This window comes from Vicugna pacos, unplaced genomic scaffold (genome assembly GCF_048564905.1).
Source record: "Vicugna pacos unplaced genomic scaffold, VicPac4 scaffold_13, whole genome shotgun sequence".
Taxonomy (NCBI): domain Eukaryota; kingdom Metazoa; phylum Chordata; class Mammalia; order Artiodactyla; family Camelidae; genus Vicugna; species Vicugna pacos.
Window position 1 is genome coordinate 1,533,569 of NW_027328734.1, and position 24,666 is coordinate 1,558,234.

The 24,666-nt window shown below is 33.2% G+C and overlaps 1 protein-coding gene across 1 annotated transcript; it reads left to right on the forward strand.

The window, feature by feature from the left end:
• Positions 1–21,100: 21,100 nt before the first annotated feature.
• LOC140692597 (heat shock transcription factor, Y-linked-like) lies at positions 21,101–22,746 on the forward strand. The gene is made up of 2 exons (XM_072956992.1): positions 21,101–21,578; positions 22,021–22,746. The coding sequence occupies exons 1-2, from the start codon at positions 21,354–21,356 to the stop codon at positions 22,744–22,746; spliced, it is 951 nt and encodes a 316-aa protein (XP_072813093.1). The 5' UTR covers positions 21,101–21,353.
• The last annotated feature ends 1,920 nt before the right edge of the window (positions 22,747–24,666 follow it).

Below are 24,666 nucleotides of genomic sequence, written 5' to 3' on the forward strand. Positions count from 1 at the left end.
TTTTGATTTGCAATTACCTAATAATTAGTAATGTTGAGCAATTTTATCACTTGCCTGTTACTCTTCTGTATGTTTGCTTTGGAAAAATATAAACTGAGGTACTCTGCTCTTGTTTTTGATTGGGTTTTTGTTTTTCACCTTGAGTTATGTAACCTAAATCTTGTTACTTCTATTTACCTATATCTGTTAACCCCTGGTCACTTGCATTGTTTGCAAATATGTTCTCCAATTACACAGGCAGTCTTTTCATTTCATTGATTCTGTCCTAAGCTGTGCAGAAATTTTAAATTTATTTAGGTCCCACTTGCTTATTTTTGCTTTTGTTTCTTTTGCCTTAGGAGACTGATATAAGAAAATATTCCTATGATATATATCCAAAAGGGTATCACCTATATTCCCTTCTAGCAGTTTTATAGTATCAGGTCTTACATTTAGGTCCTTAATACACTTGGAATTTATTTTTTTATATGATGTCAGGAAATGCTCTCATTTCACTGTTTTACATGTAGTTGTCCAGCTTTCCCAACACCTTCCTTTGACGTGACTGTTTTTTTTCCATTGTGTACTCTTGCTTCTTTTATCATAGATTCATTGCTCATAGGTGTGTGGAAATATTTCTTGGCTCTCCCTCTGTTTTTATTGATTATATCTCTGTGACAATGACATACTCTTCTTATTACTGTAGGTTTGTATTATAGTAAGGCATCTGGGAGGGTTATACCTCCAGATTTGTTGTTTTTTGTCAAGATCATTTTGGCAATTTTTAATGGTTTCATGTAAAACTTAGAGTTATTTATTTTCTGGTTCTGTGGAAAATACTACAGCTTCGTAACAGGAATTGCCCTAAATCAGTAGGATTCCTTGTGTATTACAGCCATGTTGACAATATTAACTCTTTCAATCCAAGAGGATAACAGTTTTTTCCATTTCTTTGAATCATTTTTAATTTCTTTGTCAATATTTTATAATTTTCAGTGTTTAGAACTTTCACATATGTGGTTACATATATTCCAAGATATACAGGGGAATGGGATATTAAATATTGCTTTCAAGTTCCATTTTATGGTATCTCATGATTAATGTGTAGAAATGCAAGAGACTTATTTATATTAATCTTCTACTCTGTCACCTTGATGAAATTATTTATTGTTCATAAAAGTCAGTGTGGAGCCCTTAGGACTCTCTATGTAGATTGTTATGCCATCAAAACTGGTAACAATTTTGCCACTTTCTTTCCATTTTGTGTTACTTTATCTTCTTTTTCTTTTCCTTATCCTTTCTTCTATTACTATTGAACAGAAGTGGTGAGAGTAGGAATCCTTGTCTTGTTCCCGAATTTACCCAGAAGGCTTTCACCATTTCCCCTGAGTATTATAAATTGTAATAAATGGACTTTTGTATGCTGAGAGATGTTCCCATTGTACTCATTTTATGAGAATTCTGAAGATAAATGTATGTTGAATTTTGTCAAATGGTTATACATTTTTTATTGACATTGTCTTTTGAATTTTGTCCTTCCTTTATTAGATATGTGTCATGCTAATTGACTGGTGTATGTTCAATCATCCTTGTGACACTGAAAGAAATCCAACTGATCATCGTGTATAATCCTTTCTATGTATTGCTGGATTCATTTGTTGATGTTTTTCGAGGATTTTTGAATGTATATCGTTATTCATCAAGGATATTGGATTTTCATTTTCATTTTTTTTTTTTTTGGTAGTGTCTTTGACTGGTTTTGTTATCAGGGTAATGGTGGCCTCATAGAAAAACTTTCTGCATTTTCCTTCCTCCTTCATTTTCTAAAATAGTTGGGGGATAGGGGTTTTATTGAAGGCATCCAGGCATTTTGTTCAAAGGGTGTTTTTAAAATTATACATTTTTTAACTTATACTGATTGCTCTTTTCAAGTTGTCAGTTTTCTTTTTATTCAGTGTTGGTGGGCTCTACGTTTCTAGAAATTTTTCCATTTCTTTTAGGTCGTCCAGTTGGTTGTCATATAACAGCTCATAGTGCTTTCATAATCTTTTTTGTATTTCTGTAATATCAGATACTATTTCTTCTCTTTCATTTCTTATGTTGTTTGGGTCCACTCTATGTATTTCTTGATAAGCCTGGCTAAATGCTTACCTGTTTGTTAATATTTTTATACAAATTATAGCTTTTGATTTTATGAATTGTAATTTATTTTTCAATTATTATTTTATTTATTTTCAACATTATCTTTAAAGATTTCTCCTTCTACTGCCTATGGGTTTTGTTTGTTCTTATTTCTTGTTATTTTGGGTGGCATGCTTGGTCCTTTCTATGAGGTTTTTCTTGTTCCTTGTAGAAGTGCTGATTTGTTCTCAACTTCCCTCTTAGATTTGTCTTTGCTGCATCCCATACGTTTTATGAACCTGTGTTTTCATTGTAGTTTGTCTCCAATTATATTTCATTACCACTTTGATTTCATCATTGACGTTGTTTTATTTTTTTTTTAAAGAATGTGGTTTGACCTCATGTTTGTGCTTTTACTATCCTTCTTTCAAAAATTCATACACAGTTTCTTACTTTTGTGTATGGAAAAATACTTGCTGTAACCTTTATTTGCTTAAAGTTCCTGAGGCTTATTTCATGACATAATGTGTGGTTAATTCCTTAGATAACATCCTGTGCACATTTGAAAAATTTATGTGTTCTTGTTTTCTGATGCAGTGTCCAATAGCTCAGTTAGGTTCAAATGATCTAATATGGTATTAAGACCTCTGTTTCCTTACAGAAATTCTTTCTGGATAATCTGGCTATCAGAATAGTGAGGTGTTAAACTCATCTACTATTATTGTTTTATAATGAATAAATAATTTCATGTCTACTAAAATTTCATTTTATACATAGGATCTATGGTGTTGGGTCCATATACAATTTAATGAGTGTAATACCCTATTTTAATATTGATCTCTTTTTCTTTATATAATGTCATATTTTTTCATTTTGGCCCCTATTTTAAAATGTATTTTGTATGAGTTGAGCATTGCAACCTGCACTTTCTTTTCATTTCCATGGATATCTTTTCCATTTATTTCCAGACTATGTATACCTTCCACCATAAAGTGAGACTTTTTTGGGGGGAGTCAAAGATGGTGGAGTATAGAGATGCTCATAGCTCACCCTTTCCCACAAATGCAAGAAGACTCACATTCACAGACCCACTCAGCTAACCAGAGAACCTGCAGTACTCTGACAGAATATTGTCCTCTTCAATAGAGAAAGATGTGAAATATCTGGTAGGAGAAATGGAAGAAAGAAAGAAGAAAAGGCAAAACCGAGTGGGACAGGTCAGATAGGGAGAGAGCAGCAAAATAGGACTGGTGCTCATTCATTGGGTCTCCCCTCTCTAACTGAGATATCGGCAGGATGGAGGGGGAGCATCCAAGGCTTGGACATGTATATAGTATAAGTTGACTAACAGAACTAAGCTAAAGAGGCACAGATGATCCTTGCAACACTCAGCCAAATATGCAGCCCAGAAGCTGGGGGCAGGGCCATGCTGCCCAACCTGGGTGGTAGATGGGAATGGCTGCACTGTGGTGGCCTTGGAGAATGGATTTGGCTTTGTGTCATGGCTGTGGGTGCACAGGGTAGAACAAACTGGGCCCTCCATAAAACAACAGGGCAGATGTGCCCTTGGGTGGAAGGGTGCATTCCCCAACTCTGAATTTCCATAAATGTTTCTAGGTGAAGTGACCTGGGGCTCAGACACAGCAACCATACCCTCTGGTGCTTTACACCCAGGCAGCAGCAGGTGCAAAACCTGCATCTACACCTAAGGAATTAGCAGCCTCAAAGACCAGACCGAGGTTTGTCTACAGCCTGAGGCATATAGGAGACTTGTGTCCGGTTTCTCAGAGAACTTGTCTGACAAGACAAACAGGAGCTGGATTTTGTCCCAGACCAGGGACAAGGCTGTTCCTAAGTCTTCCCTGAGCCCACTTCCAGTGTGCAAACCCGAGGCAGAGTTTACAGTGGCACAGAGCAGCAGAGTGATCGGCAACCTGAGGGGGCGGGTGGCCCCTCAAATTTTGGGAAGGTATGCAGCCCCTGACATTGGTGCTGGAGAGGGCATGATGCCCAATCCTGTCTGGTCAGTCTGCAACATCTGACTGCAGCATAGGGCAGGGCATTGCCAAGCCAGCCCAGAGTAAAGGGAGCTTCATCAGACCCAGTGTTGGGTATAGGAGCATTCTGCTTGCTGATATGCCCTGGGAGCAGCAGAGATGAGGGCTCCAATGGAGGGCCTTTGGAAACAAGAAGTTAAGCTTCCAAATCAGGATGAATGAAGAAAGACTTCACATTAAATCTTCACAGTCTCCCGGAGGACACAGACCACCCCCCTGTATTAATCTATTTTAACCTGTACCATTTTCTATAACCCTCTTAATTTTTACATCTTATTGAATTATATATACCCCCATTTTAAACCCTTTGAACCTTTAAAAATATTTTTATTATTATTATTTTTCAAAACCTGCTTCAACTTCCTTTTCTATTATTCATTTTACAATGTCTTCAAACCTTTATTTCTCCCTTCTTTAAAATTCTTTATCTCTTTCTATCCTTTTTCTCTTTTCTCAGTTGTATTACTACATAGGCATTAGGTAGATTAAAGTCCTTAGGACCACAGTAGATAACTGATACACCAAAAACCACAGTGCCAGAGTGGAAGGAGTAAGACAAAGGAGCAGAGAAACCATTCCCAATTAAAAGAAAAGGAGAAATCCCCTGAAAGAATGATCAGTGAAATAAAAATCGATATCCAAATAGATCAAGATTTCAAAAATGGAGTGATCTAAGTACTGATGGAAATAAAAGAGATCGTGTTTAGAGATACAAAATATGTCAAAAATGAAATGGAAGCTATAAAGAAGAGATGTGTAGAATAGGTAAAGCCGTTGACTGAGATGAGGAATGATTTAAAGGTGTAGCAAATCTGACTAGATAACGCACAGGAATGAATTAGTGACTTAGAAGACAGGACAATAGAAAGCACCCAATCAGAAGACCTACAAGAGAAACAATGAGAAACAAATGAAAAAAGCATAAGGGACCTATGGGATAATAGAAAGCATGCCAATCTTGGCATGATAGAAGTCCCAGAAGGGGAAGAATGATTAAACGGGATTGCAAAGGTTTTGTCGAAATCATGATTCAGAACTTCCGAAACTTAAAGATGGAATCAGTTATCGAAGTACAGGAAGCTCACCATGTCCCGAACAGGAAGAAAACAAATACACCCAAAACAAAACATATAATTAAGATGGCCAGAATCAAGGATAAGGAAATGATCCTAAAGACAGCAAGAGAAGAGTAAAGTGTGAGTTACAAGGGAATCCTCATAAGCCTAACAGCTGAATTCTCTACACAGATACTACAGCCCAGAAGGGAGTGAAAAGATATATTCAAAGTCCTGAATGAAAAAAATATATACTCTATGATACATTGACTAGCAATTCTATCCTTTTTGGTTGAAGTAGAATTAAAGGATTTCACAGATAAGAAATAGCTTCAAGAGTTAGTAACACTAGACCCATGCTAAAAGAATTATTGAATGATCTTCTCAAAAAAGAAAAGCTGCAGTAAGCAACAGCAATCTAAAACTCACAGCTGGAAAGGTGTTAATTCATAAATTACAAATAAAATAAACACAAAATTTTAAATCAAGACATACAAATCATTGAGAGTGGGAGAGGGTGACAGGAAAATACAGAATTTTTTTTTGGTCTTTCATTTTAAAATGTTTTGTTCTCGGTAGGATGGGTTTGAGATCATTTTACTATCAGATAAATAAAAGCAGTTATAGTAATGGTCTAAAAGACTTATAAAAAAGGGTAACAAGAAGAAAAAACTTATCACAGAGTAACTAAATCTAAATAAATTTCATGATAATACAAAGGAAAATGACCAAACAATAAAAGGAAGATGAAAGAAATGAAAAGGAAATACCAAATCAACTACAAAGATAAGGTCAAATTGGCAATAAACACAAGCCTATCATCAATTATTATAAATGTTAATGGACTAAATTCTCCAGTCAAAAGCCATAGAGCGGCAAGCTGGATAATAGAGCAAGAACCTTCAATATGCTGCATACAAGAGACCCACTTCAGAGAGAAGGACTCATATAGATTGATAGTGAAAGGATGGAAAAGGGTATTCCATACAATTGGAAAAGCCAAAATACAGGTGTTGCATTACTGATTTCAGACAAAATTCTCTTTAATACAAAGGCCATAAAGAAAGATAAAGAAGAACATTTTATAATGATTGAAGGAGTGATACAAGATGAGCATAGCACACTCATTAATACATATGCACCAAATACAGGAGCACCTAAGTACATAAAATTATCACTAACAGGTATTAAGGGGGAGTCACATGTGTAGATTTCAACACTGAATTAACATCAACAGACAGGTCTTTGAGACAGAAAATAAATTAGGCAAGAGAAAAATTAAATAATACAATATAAATTTTACACTTGGTGGATATTTCCAGAGCATTGCAACCCCCAAATATAGGATATACATTCTTTTAAATGCACGTGGAACATTATCCAGGATTCATGATGTACTTGAGCACAAAAGAAACCTCAGCAATTTTAAGAAGATAGAAATTACCTCAAGTATCTTTTTTGAACACAATGACATGAAACTAGAAATCAACAACAGAGAAACAAATGAGAACAAAGGAAAACATGGGGATTAAAAAATATGTTATTAAAAAACCAATGGGTCAATAAAGAAATCAAACTGAAATGAAAATGTACCTTTAGACAAAAGAAAATGAAAGCAAAACCACACAAAATTTATGGGACACAGCAAAAGCAGTGCTGAGAGGGGAGTTTATAGCGATACAGGCCTTCCTCTAAAATGAAGAACAACCATAAATAAACAATTTAACCCACCACCAGAATGAAGTAGAAAAACAAGACCAAAAAAACCCAAAAGGCAGTGGAAGGAAGAAAATCATCAATATTGGGGAGGAAATTAAAAAAAATAGAGATTAAAAAGATCATAGGAAACTAATCAACCAATCCAAAAAGAAAGTCAATTCGACCAACAACTGGCCAAACTCAAAAAGAAGAAAAGAGAGAGAGCGCAAATTAGCAAAATAAGAAAGGAGAATGAAGAAATAACAACAAAAAAACTAGAAATACAGAAGATCATACGAGAATATAATGAGGACTATATGGAACCAAACTGTATAACCTAGAAGAGATGGACAAGTTTCTGGAAACATACTGTCCACCAAGAATGAATGAAGAGCAAACTGACCGCTTGAACAAACAGAGCACTAGAAATGAAATCAAAATAGCAATCTAAAGCCTCCCTACAAATAACGGTCCAGGACCGGATGGATTCACTGAGGAATTCTACCAATCAAAGAAGAGCTCATACTAGTCCTTCTCAAACTCCTCCAGAAGATTGAAAAGGAATGAATACTCTCAAAGACATTCTATGAAGCCACAATCACCCTGATACCACAACCAGGCAAAGACACTACCAAAAAAGAGGATTATGGGCCAATATCACTGATGAACACAGACACCATTATACTCACAAAAATAGTAGCAAATAGAATCCAACAACATAGAAAAAAGACTATATATCATGACCAAGTGGGGATCATGCCAGGGACACAAGGGTGGTTCAACATATGCAAATCAATCAATGTAATACAGCACATCAACAAGAGAAAGGACCAAAACCACATGATCATCTCAATAGATACAGGGAAAGCTTTTGATAAAATTCAAAACCCATGTATGATAAAAAATCTCACCAAAGTGTGTATAGAGGGAATATATCTCAGCATCATGAAAGCTATAAATTGCAAACCTACAGCCAGCATAGTACTCAAAGGAGAGAAAGTCAAATACATCCTACTAAAATCTGGGACAGTAAAAGGATGCACACTACCACGATCCCTACTCAAGATAGTCTTGGAAATCCTAGCCACAGCAATCAAACAAGAGAGAGAAGTAAAAGGGATGCAAATTGGAAAGGAAGAGATAAAAGTTTAACTATATGCAGATAACATGTTATTATTTATAGGAAACCCTACAAGATTCAGAATGAATTTACAACAGCTGATCGAAGAATTCAGCAAGGTAGCAGGTTACAAGATTAAGGTTCAAATATCAGTGGCATTTCTTAATGCTAATGATTCAGATAATACTATAGATCTACAGTCAAAATGACAGCACTGTATTGGTAGATAAACATACATAGAGGCCAATGGCATAGAATAGAGAGCCCATAAATGAACGCACAAATTTTGGTCAATTAATCTTAGACAAAGGAGGCAAGATATTACAATAGAAAAGATATAGACACTTCAGTGACGGTGTTTGGAAAACTGGAAAGCAGCATGTAATTCAATGAAGCTAGAACACTCCCAATGAAGCTAGAACACCATACACAAATATAAATTCAGAATGGATCAAAGACTTAAACATAAGATAAGATACAATAAACCACCAAGAGGAAAATATAGGCAAAACGTTATCTGACATAATTCTCGAAAATTTTCTCATAAAAGTAATATAAACAAGAATAAACAAATGAGATCTAATGAAACTTACAAGCTTCTGCACAGTAAAGAAACCGGAAGTAAAACAAAAAGACAACCTACGGATTGGGAAAAAATTTGCATATGAAGCCGTCAAAGACTTGATCTGCAGAGTATATAAGCAGATCATCCAACTGAATAAGAAAAAATGAAAAACCCAATCCAAATTTGGGCAGAAGACCTAAACAAGAAATTCTCCAAGGAAGACGTACAAATGATCAAAAGTCACATCAGAAAATGCTCAATAACACTTATTATCAGAGAAATGCAAATCAAAACTGCAATGAAGTATCACCTCACAACATTCAGAATGGCCATCATTTAAAAATCCACAAATGACAAATGCTGGAGAGGCTTTGGAGTAAAGGGAACCATCCTTCACAGCTGGTGGCAATGCAGTTTGGTGCAGCCACTGTGGAAAACAAGATGGAAATTCCTCAAAATCCTAGGAATAGACTTAGCATATAACCCGAGAATCCCGCTCCTATGCATAAATCCAGAAGGAACCCAACTTCAGGAAGACACCTGCACCCCAATGTTCATAGACAGCACTATTTACAATAGCCAAGACATGGAAACAGCCTAAATGTCCATCGACATTTGACTAGATAAAGAAGAGGTGGTATATTTATACAATGGTATAGTAGTCAGTCTTATAAACTGACAACCTAATGTCATTTTCAGCAATATGGATGCTCCTGGAGAAAATCAGTCTACGTGAAGTAAGCCAGAAAGAGAAAGAAAAATACCATATGAGAAAGCTCATGTGTGGAATCTAAAAACAAAATCAAACCAAACAAATAATGCATAAATACAAAACAGAAATATACTCGCAGGCAGAGAATACAAAGTTTTGGTTGCCAAGTGGGTGGGGTGTGGAAATAGATATGCTGGGAGGTCAATATTGTAAAATAGATAAACAGGACTGTACTTTACAGCACAGGGAAATATATAAAAGATCATACGGCAGCTCACAGGGGAAAAAATGGGACAACAAATGTATATAAGTTCATTGTAAATGAAAAATTGTGCTCTACAATGAAATTTGAGACAACTTTATAAAATTATTAAAAATTAATTAAAAAAAGGTAAAAAAGAAAAAAAATAACCCTAAATATTACAGGTGTAAATATAAATTAGAAAGAAAAACAACTATGCAAAAGAGTAGTAAAATCAAAGCTTTTGTTTTTGTTTTCTTCTTAAGATAAGCAAAATCTCAAAACCTCTAGCCAGGTGCATCATGAAGAAAAGAGAGATGCTCCAAAGAAATAAAGTCATAAATAAATGTGTAGAAATAACAATTGTTCCCTCAGATATACAAATAAGCGATCATTTTGTCAACACTTAAATGCCAATAAACTGGACAGCTTAGAAGAAATAGACAAATGTCTAGAAAGAGACAGGGATAAGGAGAAAAAAATAATTTGAACAAACTGTTTACTAGAAGAAAGAATCTGCATTTAAAAATATCGCTAAATAGAAGTGAAGATTTAAACACCTCCAGTGGAAAACTGTACAAAAAAAAAAGCAGAACTTATACTCTTCTAAATATTCAAAATTACTGAAGATGTGGGAAACCCACAAAGTAAATCTATGAAGCTGTCATCACCCTGATAGCAAAGCCAACAAACAAAGTACAGGCAAAGAGAATTTCAAGCCAATATCTCTGATTGATATAGATGCAAAAATTCTTAAAAATACTAAAACAAACTAAATCCAGCAATGCCTGAAATGAATTATACACCATGCTCAACTTTAATTCATTGCAGGGTCATAAGAGATTTGGAACATACATGAAATCAATCAGTTTGATACAACACATTAACAAAAGAAAAAGGGAAAATGAGGTGGTCATCCCAATAAATCGATAAAAAACATTTCACAAACTTCAACTTTTATTCATTAAAATAGCAGCAACAGTAGCAGCAACAACAAAAACAAATAAAATACAACAACAACAGAAACCTCTTACCAAATTAGGATTCAGGAAATATATCTCAACATAACTAAAGTAATTACTTACAAACACACAGACAACATAATATGCAAAAGTGAATAAATGAAAGCCAAATTAAGGAATAAGAAAAGGATGTCCACTTCACCATTTCTATTAAACACAGTATGGGAAGTCTCTAGCAACAGATTGGAGAAGAAAAAAGTTATTCAAGTTGGATTGAATGAAGTAAAACTGTTAATATTTTAGATGACATGATAACCTATATAGAGAACCCTAAAGATTCTCCACACCAAAACAACTAAAACTAATAAAGACATTTAGCAAAGTAACATGATTCATGATTAATAAACAAAAACTGTCACATTTCTTTACACTAACAATGAAATATTCCATAATTTTAAAAAATCCATATGATATCAGATCAAAAATGAAAAACCTATGAAAAACCAAGATAATAAAATCTATAGGACACTGATAAAGAAATTTGATGATGATGCAAAGAAATGGAAAGTAATCTCAAGGTCTCAGGTTAGAGGAATTAATATTGTTAAAATATACATACTACAAAAGATGTCTACAGATATTAAGTGATTCAGATCAATATACCTGATATTTTCTACAGAAATTAAAACAGTCCTAAGATTTGTATGGAACTGCAAAAGTACCAGAACTCCAAAAGAAACAATGAGGAAAAAGAACAAAGTTGGAGTCATAACCCTTTTCCCTCCCAGATCTCAGATTATAATACAAAAACTTTTATCAAAACAGCACAATACTGGAAAATGAACAAACATCTATATCACTGGAACAGAACCCAGAGTTAGAAATAAAACATCACACCTATGGTCAACTAAACTATGACAAAGGAAACAAAAATATACAATGCCTTAAAGACAGTATTCAGCAAGTGATGTTGAGAAAGCTAGACAGTTACATGTAAATAAATGAAAGAAGAACACTCCTTCACACTGTACAAAAATAAACTCAAAATGTTTTAAATATCTGAATCTAATACATGACACAATAAAACTCCTGGAAATTAACATAGGCAAAACAAGACATAAATTGTAGTGAAATTTTCTTATGTCAAAATCCCAAGCTGAAAACAGTAAAATCAAAATAAACAAATAGGTCCTAATTAAACTTAAAACCTTCTACACAGCAAAATAAACAATAGGAAAACATGAAATTCAAAATGGGAGAAAACATTAGGAAACTATGCAATCAATAATAAGCTAATTTCTAAAATACACATATCGTTCATACAACTCCATTTCAAAAATCTACAAACAACTCAGCCAGAAAATGAGCAGAAGGCAATTCTCTTAAGAAGACACACAGATGACTATCAGAAATATAAAAACATGCTCACATAGTTAATCATTTAACAAATGCAAGACAAAAAATAAAATAATATTTTACCTCACACTAGTGAGAAGGGCTGTCATCAAAATGTCTACAAATAATAAAGACTGGGGTAGTTGTAGATAAAAAGGGACTCTCCAATGCTGTTGGTGGGAATGAAAATTGGTGCAACAACTTTGGAAACAGTATGGAAGTTCCTTCAAATAATTAAAATTGACATATCATATGTCCCAGCAATCCCACTCCTGGGCATATAAAGCATAAAAACTGACAGCAAAGAACCCTTTGGTAAAACATAAGAAGTAAACTCTGACATTGGACTTAATTTGATTCTACATGTCTCCTCTGGCAAGGGAAGCAGAAGGAAAACTAACAAAATATGATTAGATCACTCTAAACAGATTTACACTACAGAAGAAATGATCAATATAATGATAAGTCAAGCAACACATTGGGAGAATATATTTGTAAGTGATATTTTCCAATCAAGTGTTAATATCGAAATATATGGCAAACTCTTACCCCACAAAAAAAACAGAAAAGACCAATCTAATTTAAAAAAATGTCCGAAAGAAATGAATAGATAGATCTGAATCAATTTTCTGTAGAAAACATACAGTTGGATAATGACACATGAAAATACGTTCAGAGTTATAAATTATTAGGAATGTCCTAAACCAAAAATGAGACAAGACCTCACAATTGTCAGAAGGTTCTCATCAAAAAGAAAAGAAATAGATGTTGGTGAAATTGTGGAGAAAAAGGAACACCGTGGACACTGTTGATAGAAATGCAAACTATTGATTCCATTGCATATATACATCAAATTTTCTTCATCCATTTTTCTGTGGGGGGATGTTGGGTTTGTAGGCTCCTGTCTGAAGGCTCTAGAGAATAAGCCCATGGGCTGAACTGATAAACAAGCTGTGAGGAATGTCACATATTCAGGATGGATAAGAAATAGCCTGCTCATTGTATCCAGTATGGATGTCTGGATAGCCTATGCTGAGTAAGATCCTCAGAGGAGGACAACCTAAGACAGGCACAGCCTGCTGGTTAAGATATGGCCTACTTAATGAAGTTCCGTGATGAACTTTAAAACAGTCCTTGATCATTTAACATCCTGTGCTTACTGCAGGAGCATGGGGACATAAGTAGCTTAAGATTATTAACAGTGTTATAAATTAGATGATATGTGAGGCATTGTACATATCCTATAAACCCTTTTTCTAAGAATCAATAAAAAGGGAATTGCTCCGCTTCTCTCCACACAGTGCTTGTGTGTATATGATATTGTGCCACTGACAGGGTTAATTAAATTTGTTGGGAGTATCTTAAACTGATGTTGCATTATATACAATGCTCTTTTTGCACCTATTGAAATGATTATGTGAGTTTTAATTCTCATTCTATTAGTGTGGCATTTCACCTTTATTGATTTGAATATTTTGAAGTATCTTTAAACCAAGGGATAAATCCCTTTACTCATGTATGTGTATGATACATTAAATGTGTTTTTGAATTCATTTTCCTTCGGTTTTGATGAGAATTTTGGCACATATATTTATCAGGGATAATATTCTATATTTTGCATCTAATGTCCTTTCTAGCATTGTTATGCAAATAAAGCTGGCATCATAAAACAAGTTTGGAATCTTTCACCCCTTCAAATTCTTGGAAGATTTTTGGAAGTATTGGTGAAAAATTGTCTTCAAATGTATGACAGAATTCACCGGTAAAGTCATCTTGTAAATTTTTTCTGCTTTGGGAGGTTTTGTTTACTGATTTAATCATACACACTTTTGCCCTATTTAACTTTCTAATTCCTTCTTGATTCACTATTGGAAGACATATCTTTCTGGGAATTTGTCTTTTCATCTAGGTCATTCAAATTGTTGGCTAGCATTAATTTGTTATGATGCTATGCATCTCTACAACATCAGTGGTATATCTTCTCTATTATTTCTAATTTTATTTTAGTTTTTATTTTCTTAGCCAACCTAAATGTTTGTCTACTTTATGTTTAAAGCAAACAGACTTTGGTAATTTTTTTGAACTTTTCAATTGTTTCTCTTGTTATTTGCCTTAGTTTCATTGATTCAATTTTCTTCTTTATTCTTTCTGTTTTCTCCTATATTCTTGAAGTGTAAATTTAAGTAGTTCGAATCTTTATATTTCTTTTATTATTATATATTATTTATTTATTTATTTACATATTTATTAATTTATTTATCATTGAAATATGCCATTTACAATGTGTCAATCTGTGGTGCATAACATAGTGTCCCCGTACATGCATATATTTCATATTTCTGTGCCTATAAAATGTTACTTCACAATATTTAGCATACTGCCTTGTGTCAGACAAAAGAAATTTTGAAGACATCTATTTTTATTTATAGTGGATAACATTTATAAATCTACAGATCCCAAATATATCCTCTCAGAGCCCCTTTCCACAGTAATCATAAAATGTTTAGTAGATCTGAGAGTGAATTTCAGTTTTGTAGATGAAATCATAAACTTCTTATCCAAATATTTTTTTAAGCTTCTTCATATGTAAAGTCATGTATTATATTTCTTTTTCTGGCTTACTTCAATTAGAATGACACTTTTTGGGGACATCCATTTTGCAGGAAATGTCATTGTTTTATCATTTTTTATTGCAGAATATTATTCCATTGTGTAAATACGGCATAATTTATGTATACTGTAATCTGTTGTTGGACAATTTGGTTGCTTCCATGTTGTGGCTGTTGTATACAGCACTGCTAAGGACATTGGGATGCAGGTGTCTTCTTGAAATTGGGCTCCCTTTGATATATACCCAGAAGTGGGATTGCTGGATCATATGTTAAGTTTATTTGTATCCATTAGAGGAAACTCCATCCTGGTTTCCAAAATGACTGCACCAAACTACATTCCTACCAACAGTGTAGGAAGGTTCCCTTTCTCCACAGCTTCCCCAGCATTTATTGTTTCTGGACTTTTGAATGATGACCACTGTTACTACTGGGAAGTGATACATCATTATTGTTTTCAATTGCCCTTCTCTGATAATGATAGTGAGCATTTTTTTTCATATATCTCTGTGGCATTTCAAAGTCTCTATTGGAGTATTGCTTTTATAGGGCTTCTGCACATTTGCAGATTGGGTTTCTTGTTTTTATGTATTATTATTACATTGTATGAAGCCTTTATATTTTACAAATTAAGACTTTGTCAGTTGCATCACTTCTAAATATTTTCTTTAATCCTGTAGGTTGTCATTTTGCTTTGTTTATGGTTCCCTTTGCTGTGCAAAAGCTTATAAGTTTAATTAAGTCCTATTTATTAATTTTTCTCTTACATCCTTTACCTAGGTAGGCTCTTCTAGGAGATCATTGCTGAAATTTATCTCAGAGTGTTTTGCCTATGTTTTCATCTAGGAGATTTACTCTGTCTTGCGTTACATTTAAGTCTTCAAGACATTTTGAGTTTATTCTTGTGTATAGAGTGAAGGAGTGTTCTAACTCCATTGCTCTGATGCTGCTATCGGATTTTCCCAAGACAAGTTGGTGAAGAGATGGTCTTTTCTCTGTCATATTCCTGGCTATTCTGTCAAAGATTAATTGAACATTGGCCTGTAGATTTATTCCAAGGCTCTCTATTCTCCATTGGTCCATATGCCTGTTTCTGTACAAATTTCATGTCATTTTCTTTATTGTAGCTCTGCAATAGTGTATGGAGACCTGATGGGTTATTCCTCCAGCCTCTTTCTTTTACTTCAATATTGCTTTGGAAACTATGGATTTTTTATGACTCAATGTCAATCTTAGGATAATATGTTTCAGTCCTAAAAAGAAATGTTTTGCATAATTTGCTAGGAAAACAAATTTTCTTGCCTGATCCTTGTGGCTAGGATTTCCAAGACTATATTTAATTGAAATTGTGAGAATGGGCAACCTTGTCTTGTCTCAGGTTTCTGTGAGAAGGGTTTCAGTTTTTCACCATTAAATATTTTGTTGGCTATATATTTGTCATAGATAGCTATTATTATGTTGAGATATGGTCCCTCTTTACACACTGTGATAAGAATATTTTTTGCAGATAGGTGTTAATAGTTATCAAATGTTTTTTCTCCATCTTCTTAGATTATCATGTGGTTTTGTGTCCTCTCTTTATTTGGTATGTCTATCACAATTGATTCATTGATTTTCATATGTTACACCATCCTTGTGTTCCTGGGATGAACCTAACTTAATAATGGTGTATGATCTTTTTTTACATGCTGTTGGATTCTGCTTGTTAATAATTTCCTAAGGACTTTTACATCTATGCTTATCAATTTTGTTAGCCTATAGTTTTCTTTTTAGGTAGTGTCTTTGGTTTTGTTATCAGGTTGATGTTGGCCTTATGGTGTGAGTTTGGGAGTACTCTCTCCATTTGAATCTTTTGGAAGTGTTTGAGGAGGACTGGTATGAATTTTTCTTTATATGTTTGGTCAAATTCCCCAGTGAAGCTATTTGGGTCTGAATTTTTGCTTGCAGAGATTTTTTATTTTATTGATAACTCTATTCCATTTCTGGTGATCTGTCTGTTCAAATGGTCAATTTCTTCTTGATGCAATAATGATGGGCTGAATGTTTCCAGAAACTTCTCCATTACTTCTAGGTTATCCAGTTTGTTTCCATGCAGTTGCTCATGGTATTCCATTATGATATTTTGCAAAATTGATGTACTCTTTGTTGTTTCCCCATTTTCATTTCTTATGTTACTTGTGTTCTCTCTCTTTTCTTGTTGGTGAGCCTGTCCTGAGTTTTGTCAGTTTTGTTGAGTATTTCAAAAAACAATTTGATTGATTTTTTCTATTTTTTAATCTTTATTTGAATTCTTTCTCCCTTGATCTTTATTTTTCCAATTTCTGCTAACTTTTTGTTTTGTTTGCTCTTCTCTTCATGATTAGTTTACATAGAATGTTAGATTAGATTTTTGAAATTGCTCTTCTAATTGAGGCGGACATTGTCACTATGAACTTCCCACTTATGCCTGCTTTTACTGTATTCCATACACTTTGTGTAGTGTTGTGTCATATTTCTCAAGATATCTTTTAATGTCTTCTTTTACTTCTTCACCTCCCCCACTTGTTAAAGTACCATGTTTTTTAATTTATATGCTGTCATTTTTTCTACATTTCTTCTGTGATTGATTTCTAGTTTCATGGTATTATACTCAAAAAAGATGCTTGAAATAATTTTTATCTTTTAAAATTTGTTGAGGCTTCTTCTGTTCCTCAGTACATAAACTTTCCTAGAAAATGTTCCATGTGCACTGGAAAAGAACTTATATTTTGTTTTGGGGAGAAGTAGTGTTTTGAAAATATCAACCAAATCCAATTATTTATCTTTTTGTATCTTTGTTCCCTTATTAATTTTCTGTCTGAAAGACCAGTCTAGTGATGGTAATGGGAAGTTATATTCTCCTACTATGATTGTGCTCCCATTGATTTCTCACTTTTTATCTATTAGTAATTGCTTTATGTATTTAGGTTCTCCTATATTGAGTGCATATATATTAATGAGTATAATATCCTCATTTTGCATTGCTCCTTTAATCATTATATCATGTCCATGTTTATCTTTCTCTATGGCCTTTCATGTAAAGTCTATTTTGTGTGAAGTCAGTACTGCTAGTCCTGATTTCTTGTCATGTGCATTTGCAAGGAATATATTTTTCCATCTTCTGATTTTGAATTGATGTGTGTTCCTCTTTCTAAATTGGGTCCCTTGTATCGTTCATAATGTAGGGTCTTGCTATATTATTCCACCAGACAATATATATCTTTTGATTGAAGCACTAATTCCATTAACATTTGTAACAATTATTGATAAACTGGTGTTTATTTCCAATTTGAACTTTATTTTCCAGTTGATTTGGTATTTAGTTTTTGTTCATTTCTTTATCTTTTTGTGGCTTTATAAGTTTTATTTTATTATCTTGGTTTTTTTCTGCCTTTGTGAGTTCATTGTAAGATTTTGACTTATAGTTACCCTGTTTTGTATGTATATTGACACGTTACTATATCTGTTTATATTAACTGAAATGAATACGAACTCAATCGTATAATACAGAGAACAGAAACAAGAAGAAAATACGCTGTTTTGTCCTGTTTCATGCTCTGACACTTAAAAATTTTGATGTCCTGTTTTTCAACATCATGTTTATTCTGTTGTAAGTCATTTTAGCTTTGCCTTTCTAATTATGACTTTCTCTTTTCTATAGCATCCTGCTTCTATATTTTTAGAGTAGATGTTTCATTATTTCTTTTTCTGTTGCTAAATACTTTAAGTATTTGCTTGTGTGGAGATTATTTATCTCTCCTTCTATTCTAATGGAAAGCCATGCTTGATATACTTTCTTAGATAACAGATTTTTTCATTCTGTACTTTGAATATGTCTTGCCACTGCCTTCTAACTGTTGTGTTTCAAAATATAATGTATATAATTATATATATTTAAAGAATACCTTCAGATGAAGTTAACAATAAGGAGAAAACCTATACGTTAAAAAATAGAAAACATTGATGAAGGAAATTAAAATTGATCCAAAGAAATGAAAAGATCTCTTATGCTAATGATATGAAACAATGTGTTTGAAACAACCATACTACCCAAAGGAATCTACATTTAATGTGCTTCATGTCAAAATACCCATGAGATTTTTCCATTAAATAGAAGAAATAATTTCAAAATTTTTATGTTTCCACAAAGATCTTGAGTTGACAATATAGACTTGAAAAAGAGTATTAAATTTAATAGTGTAAATTTCTCTGATGTTAAACACTCCCACAAAGCTTTAGTAACTTAAACAACATGATACTGACTCAAAAATTGACACTAATGAATAGAACAGAATAGATCAAGGAGATGTATTCCCTCACACCTATGATCAATTAACCCATGAAATGGAAGCAAGAGTATGAAATGAAGAAAAGAGATTCTTCTCAGTAAGTAGTGCTGGGGAGATTGAACAGTGAAAGATGATTAGAGTATTTCCTCTCATTGCATACAATCAGTAAGCACAGAATTTATTTTATTTATTATCTTTACTTATATTTCTTGCACCTGTAATTTATAGATCTATGCTTAGAACTTTATTTCACTTATCAAATGTATTCCTATTATATTCTTTTTGGTATAAATTGACACACAATTCTTTTCCTAATTTCTCTTTCTGATAATGCGTTGTTACTATATAAAAATGGAATGGATATTTGTATATTGATATTGTATTCTGCAAGTTTACTAAATTTGTTCATTATATCTATCAGTCACTGGAAGAGACTATGGAGTTTTCTATCTATGTATAATTATGTCATCTATAAAAATTTTACTGCTTTCTCACAAGTTGAATTCATTTTAGATTTTTCTTGACTAGTTGTTCTGGCTAGAACTTCTAGTAGTGTAATTTAGGACTTGTGAGAATGACGTACTTTTTCTTATTACTGGACCAGAGGAAAACCTTCCTGTATGTTAACATTGAACTTGAAGTTAGTCATGGGTTTTCATATACGGCTTTTATTATGTTTAGTCATCTTCTATCTAGAGCGAATTTGTTAAGAATTTTTTTTATTAGTTAGGATCAGATCTGTGAATAATTTTCCTACATATACTTAGATTGTTATTTTTGAATTCTTTGTTATTTAACAGATGGTATCACATTTATTGATTTGCATATGCTAAATAAAATTTATGAATCAGGACTATGTCCAAATTAACTATACTTTATAATAATTATAATATGCCATGAATTCAGCTTGTTAATATTTACTTAGATTGGAATATAAACATACTGAAGGAAAAATTTACATTTTAGCTTGAGTGAACATTTATTTATTTAAAAATTTTATCTCTTATTTTGAATTTGGCTTATGTTAAATGAAATTTATGTCAGAATAAAAAATACAACATTTGGTAGAGCTGGATTTACTACAGTTTAGTGATACAGAACATAGCTTTTATTAACAATTAGTGTACAAAATACTTGCCTTAAAATGATGCATTATAATAACAATGGCAACTGTTTCAGGTCTGAGAAACATATTGCTTCCTAAAATGCTTTACCTTGTCTTTTCCACCCCAATCCAACTAGAGTGTTATTTCTTTGTTTTTGATTGTTTTTTGCCCCTTAATTGAGGCACTGTTTATTGAATCCAGGATCTTGTTTATAAGTGTATTTATCAACATCATTTTGGAACACTTAACAGAAGCCCCAAGAGTATGGATTACAAAAGATGACAAGAAAATTTATTCCTTCTAGGGACTGAAAAACCTCTGAGTGAAGGAATGGCAAAAATTAACTTTTGTAAATATACAATAAGATTGTCTCTTTTGTAATATTAAAGTAGGATACTAAATTACTTTTGTTTAACTTATAGCACTGAATTACAATTTAAAACAAAAATTATCTGCTTTGGGATTTCTTAAATTTGATTTATTATTTTATTCTAGTTTTATTTCATAAATATTTACCATTTATTCATAAACATACCAAATAAACAGATAATTATCCTGCTCATGTTTTGTATATAGAGCTACTTATTGTAAAATAAACAGATAAATGACTTCCATTTCCATATCAAATTAAGTTTCACCTAAATTACAAATTATAATGAAATAGGTATATATTTTCTATAGAAGTTTTACACAAATTTCACTTTAAATTTCAAAACTTTAAATTATTTTATATATTTTGTGCATTGTTTATTCTCTGTTCATAAATCTGGTATAAATTTGTGTACAAAAGTAAGGAGATTGGTTTTATTTCATAGACCCCAAAAATAAATTATTTAAAAAGATTTTGTGGGGATAATATTTGCAGATCACACTATAAAAATAAGTATCATATATGTTTCAGTTTAACTGGATGAATGAGAAATAAACACTGGCTGGATGTTACACTTGAGTTGCTGGGAGACCAGTTGTTTTGTGATGTCACATCTACTGAAGTTGAGAAACATTGGGATGGCCTAGCAGTTTATCTGTGCAGGACTGCCAGAGCAGTATTTGAAGCTGCAGTGCTCAAAATCATGCAGATTAGAAAAGTAGCTGTAGAAAAAGTTATTTGTGATGGAACATATTTCTTCAGTAATTCAAGATTTGTCTCATAAAGTTGGACCAACTGATTCAGGAAACTCCAGTAGATCACTATTGTGGGATCAAACATTCTCTGGAGACTTGTCTTGAGGTCTATGTTTGAAGAAAATGCTTTTCAGACTTTGTCTGAAGAATCCTTGATAAAAACACAATGTTACACACATTGAGTCTCTGAACCAGATGAAGATAATGATTTTCGTTCTCTGACATTTCCAAGAAAATTCTGGAAATTGGCTGGGACTGACCAATTTAATCCATCTTGTGGGATGATAATGGAACTTCCATAATGATTCATGAAGATGTGTTTAAGAAGGAAGTTTTGGAAAGAAAGGCCCCTTTCAGAATATTTGAAACTGGAAGAATGAAAAGTTTACTTAGACAGCTTAACATTTATGGGTTTAGTAAAGTGCAGCAGAATTTTCAAAGATCTGCTTGTCTAGCTGACTTTCTAGCAGAAGAAAAAGAAGTCTCTGTTTTAAGCAAGGAATTCAGTAATTGTAGTTATGACTTGGTAACGTATATATAAAATTGCATTTTGTACATCAATCTAAGGTAATATATATGTAAAGCTATATTTTGAAAATTTTTTAAAACTACAAAGGCTAAAATTCTTTATTTTTTCTAAAAATGAGGACAGTGCCTTAAGTATTCAAGATTATGAGAACAATTCCTAGCAACTATGAATCTTACCACAAATCTAAAGTTATTAAAGCTCCTTTTCAAAAGTGGCTTTCACCATAACATCAAATGCTAACTCCTTAAACTTGATGAATATACTACTTTAATGTGTATATTCCAAATAAGGCATTTCAAAATATAGTCAGCAATGTACATATTTTTATGATATTATCTTTGCATAGTAAATGTGAAATCTGAGGTTTTATAGGTTAGGCTTATTCTAGTCTTGTATTTTGGTTAAAAATATTACTATAATCTTTCTCCTTTGTTTGTAGCTACAGTTCTGTCATTATCCAAATTTTAAACAAGGCTATCCCCAGCTATTAGTGAGAATAAAAAGAAGAGTTGGGATTAATAATGCCTCTCTGGTATCTTCATTGCCTGAAGATTTCAACAAGAAGCACTTTAAAGCAGGGGGTAATGTGCATAATCATAATTGTGATTTTGTGACTGACACTAGTGGAGAAAGTGCATTTTTACTTTCAGCAAATTTAAACATGCCTCTAATAAGAAAGCCCTCTACTAGCCACATAATTGGTGATACAACTATCCCGATCAGATTTGATTTTTCTCCTCCATCATCAATGTCATTTAGACCACCAGAACATATTGCAGTGGATCAACGTGCTATTTTAAATCAGTTGACCAATATCCACGGGCACTCTGAAAGCAGCTATGCTGAATCAAATGGCCATGTTTTGAACTTCATTACAACTACAACTTCTACTTCTCAGAACAGCATCTTGTCTCCCTTACAAAGCAATTATTTTGGACGAATGATGGAGCCTTCTACTTTTACAAAAAGATATCACAAAATATTTGCCAATGAAGGTCGTTTTTCTAAACTTCAACCAGGGATCAACCCACGGCTTCCTGTGACAGTGATAGCTGATACATCAGCTACCTCACTTTCAAGGCCAACTCATCAGCCATCTTCAATTTATGAAAGTCGTCCTAATTGCAACTTATCTACCAGAGGACTATCAGAATATGCAGGATAACAAAGATTAATATTAATGTTGGCTATTTTTGACAACTATCTGCAATTTTCTTATTTGAACAACAAACATTGATGTGTACCTGTATTTTTCTTATCTTTTTTTTAAATAGAGGAAAGGGTTAAACGGGATACTAAGTTGCCATTTAAAGAAAAAAGATATTTAATTTATATGATCATTTGATGGAACAATATGGGTGAAAATTTAAGTAATTTCTTGGAAGGAAGAAGAGAAAAAGTAAGAATTTGGAAAAAGACTAAAACATGGAGAGAGGGAAAATTACTAAGTGGTTTCTGGTTCATCCTGGAAAGTATTAAAAGTGTTAAGTCAGGATATGTTGGAACGGAAGATATATGCAGGAACCGGCCCAGGGATCATGGTCTCTATTAAGTCATCCCTGGAATCATAAAGGTCACATGATGTAGTCTCAGATGGCACAAACAGCATGTGGTAGAATTTAAAAATTAATTATATCTATGGTCTTCTTTGTGCTGTTCTGAAAGCATTCCAATTGGTGATTTATTTCCTGCCCTGAAGATTCTATGTTATATTTTAGAGTCAATAGCTTATGTTGCTTTTATTTACCAGCCAAAGACAAGCTTACATCCTCAGGGTGGCACTTAATGCCTTTCCAAATCTAAGCCCACAAACTCAACTTAGTTTAGTCATTTCTTTATAGATCTGGCATCTGACTTCCTTGACATATCTTTATGTTTCACTGTTTCTGGAGACACGTCCTGGCAAATGCTTCTCAACAGAGTTAGCTCCAAACTCACGACTTTTGCTCCAACTAATTCTTGGACTTTGGATGTCCTCCTTTTACCTACTTAGATTTTCCCAGTCTCAGCACAGAAACCACCTCCTCCACATGTTTTCTATCTATCCCCCTTTCCTTGTCTATCTTGGATACCAACACAGTAAGCACAGCCCATGCTACAGGATGCATTTTAGTATTTAGTGAATGAAAAATACATGTTGACTTAAGCAAAATCTACTTTCCTGAAACAACAAAACTCTCATTGTTTTCAAACTATATCATTATGGTCTTTACTCTTCACCAAATCTAGCTCTTTTCATATCCCAAGGACTAGTCACTCAAGAGAGTAAGTGGAGGTAGGTACAGGAGACAAAGTATTATTTTCTTTTTAATTCATGCTTCCAGAAGCCTAAAGCAATCCATTCTCATTTGCTGGAGTTTTTCCTGTCTCTTCTTCACCCACCCACCACAAAATAGCTGATTTTCCTCCACTTACAAATAAATATTCTGACTTCTAATTAATTTACTTCTTAGAATCAGAGCTTTGTCCAGAAGAAACAGTGTAATTGCAATCATATAATGCAGGATTATACACCCCACATATATTGTGCCCTTTGTAACCTTCACACAGGAATTATCTAAGTGGTACTAGAACCTTGGTTGGGGTGGTCGTATTCAGTAACTAAATTGCAATCTAAGATGTGTGGACTAAAAAGAGGTGAGGGTGGTAGAATTAAAAATTTTTCCAACTGCAAGAATACCAAATTTATACAGATATTATGAAATATAAATATTCATGGAAAATTTTGATTATTTCCCATTAAATTAAAATAAAATTTGAAGCATTTTCAGAATGTGAAATACCCTGAAATGCTGAAAAATTGTAGGCAAGGTCAGGGAGCCTAAGGATTCTGCTCACAATCATGCAGCCAGTGTCAGTTGATAAGACTGGAATGGCAACATTGAGTCCTGAAAATGTGTCACCATTTGTGAAAAAGCCTTTGATAATCTGGAGAATTGGCAAATGGGCCAGGGTAATCTCTAGCAACATCCCACCAATATGACCTTTACCAAGAGACGAAAAGAGCCCACTTGCAGCAGGAGATCTGTGTCTGGACAGCAGTGGTTTTTCCTAAAACAGAAACATCAATCTTTTAAGTTTGTCA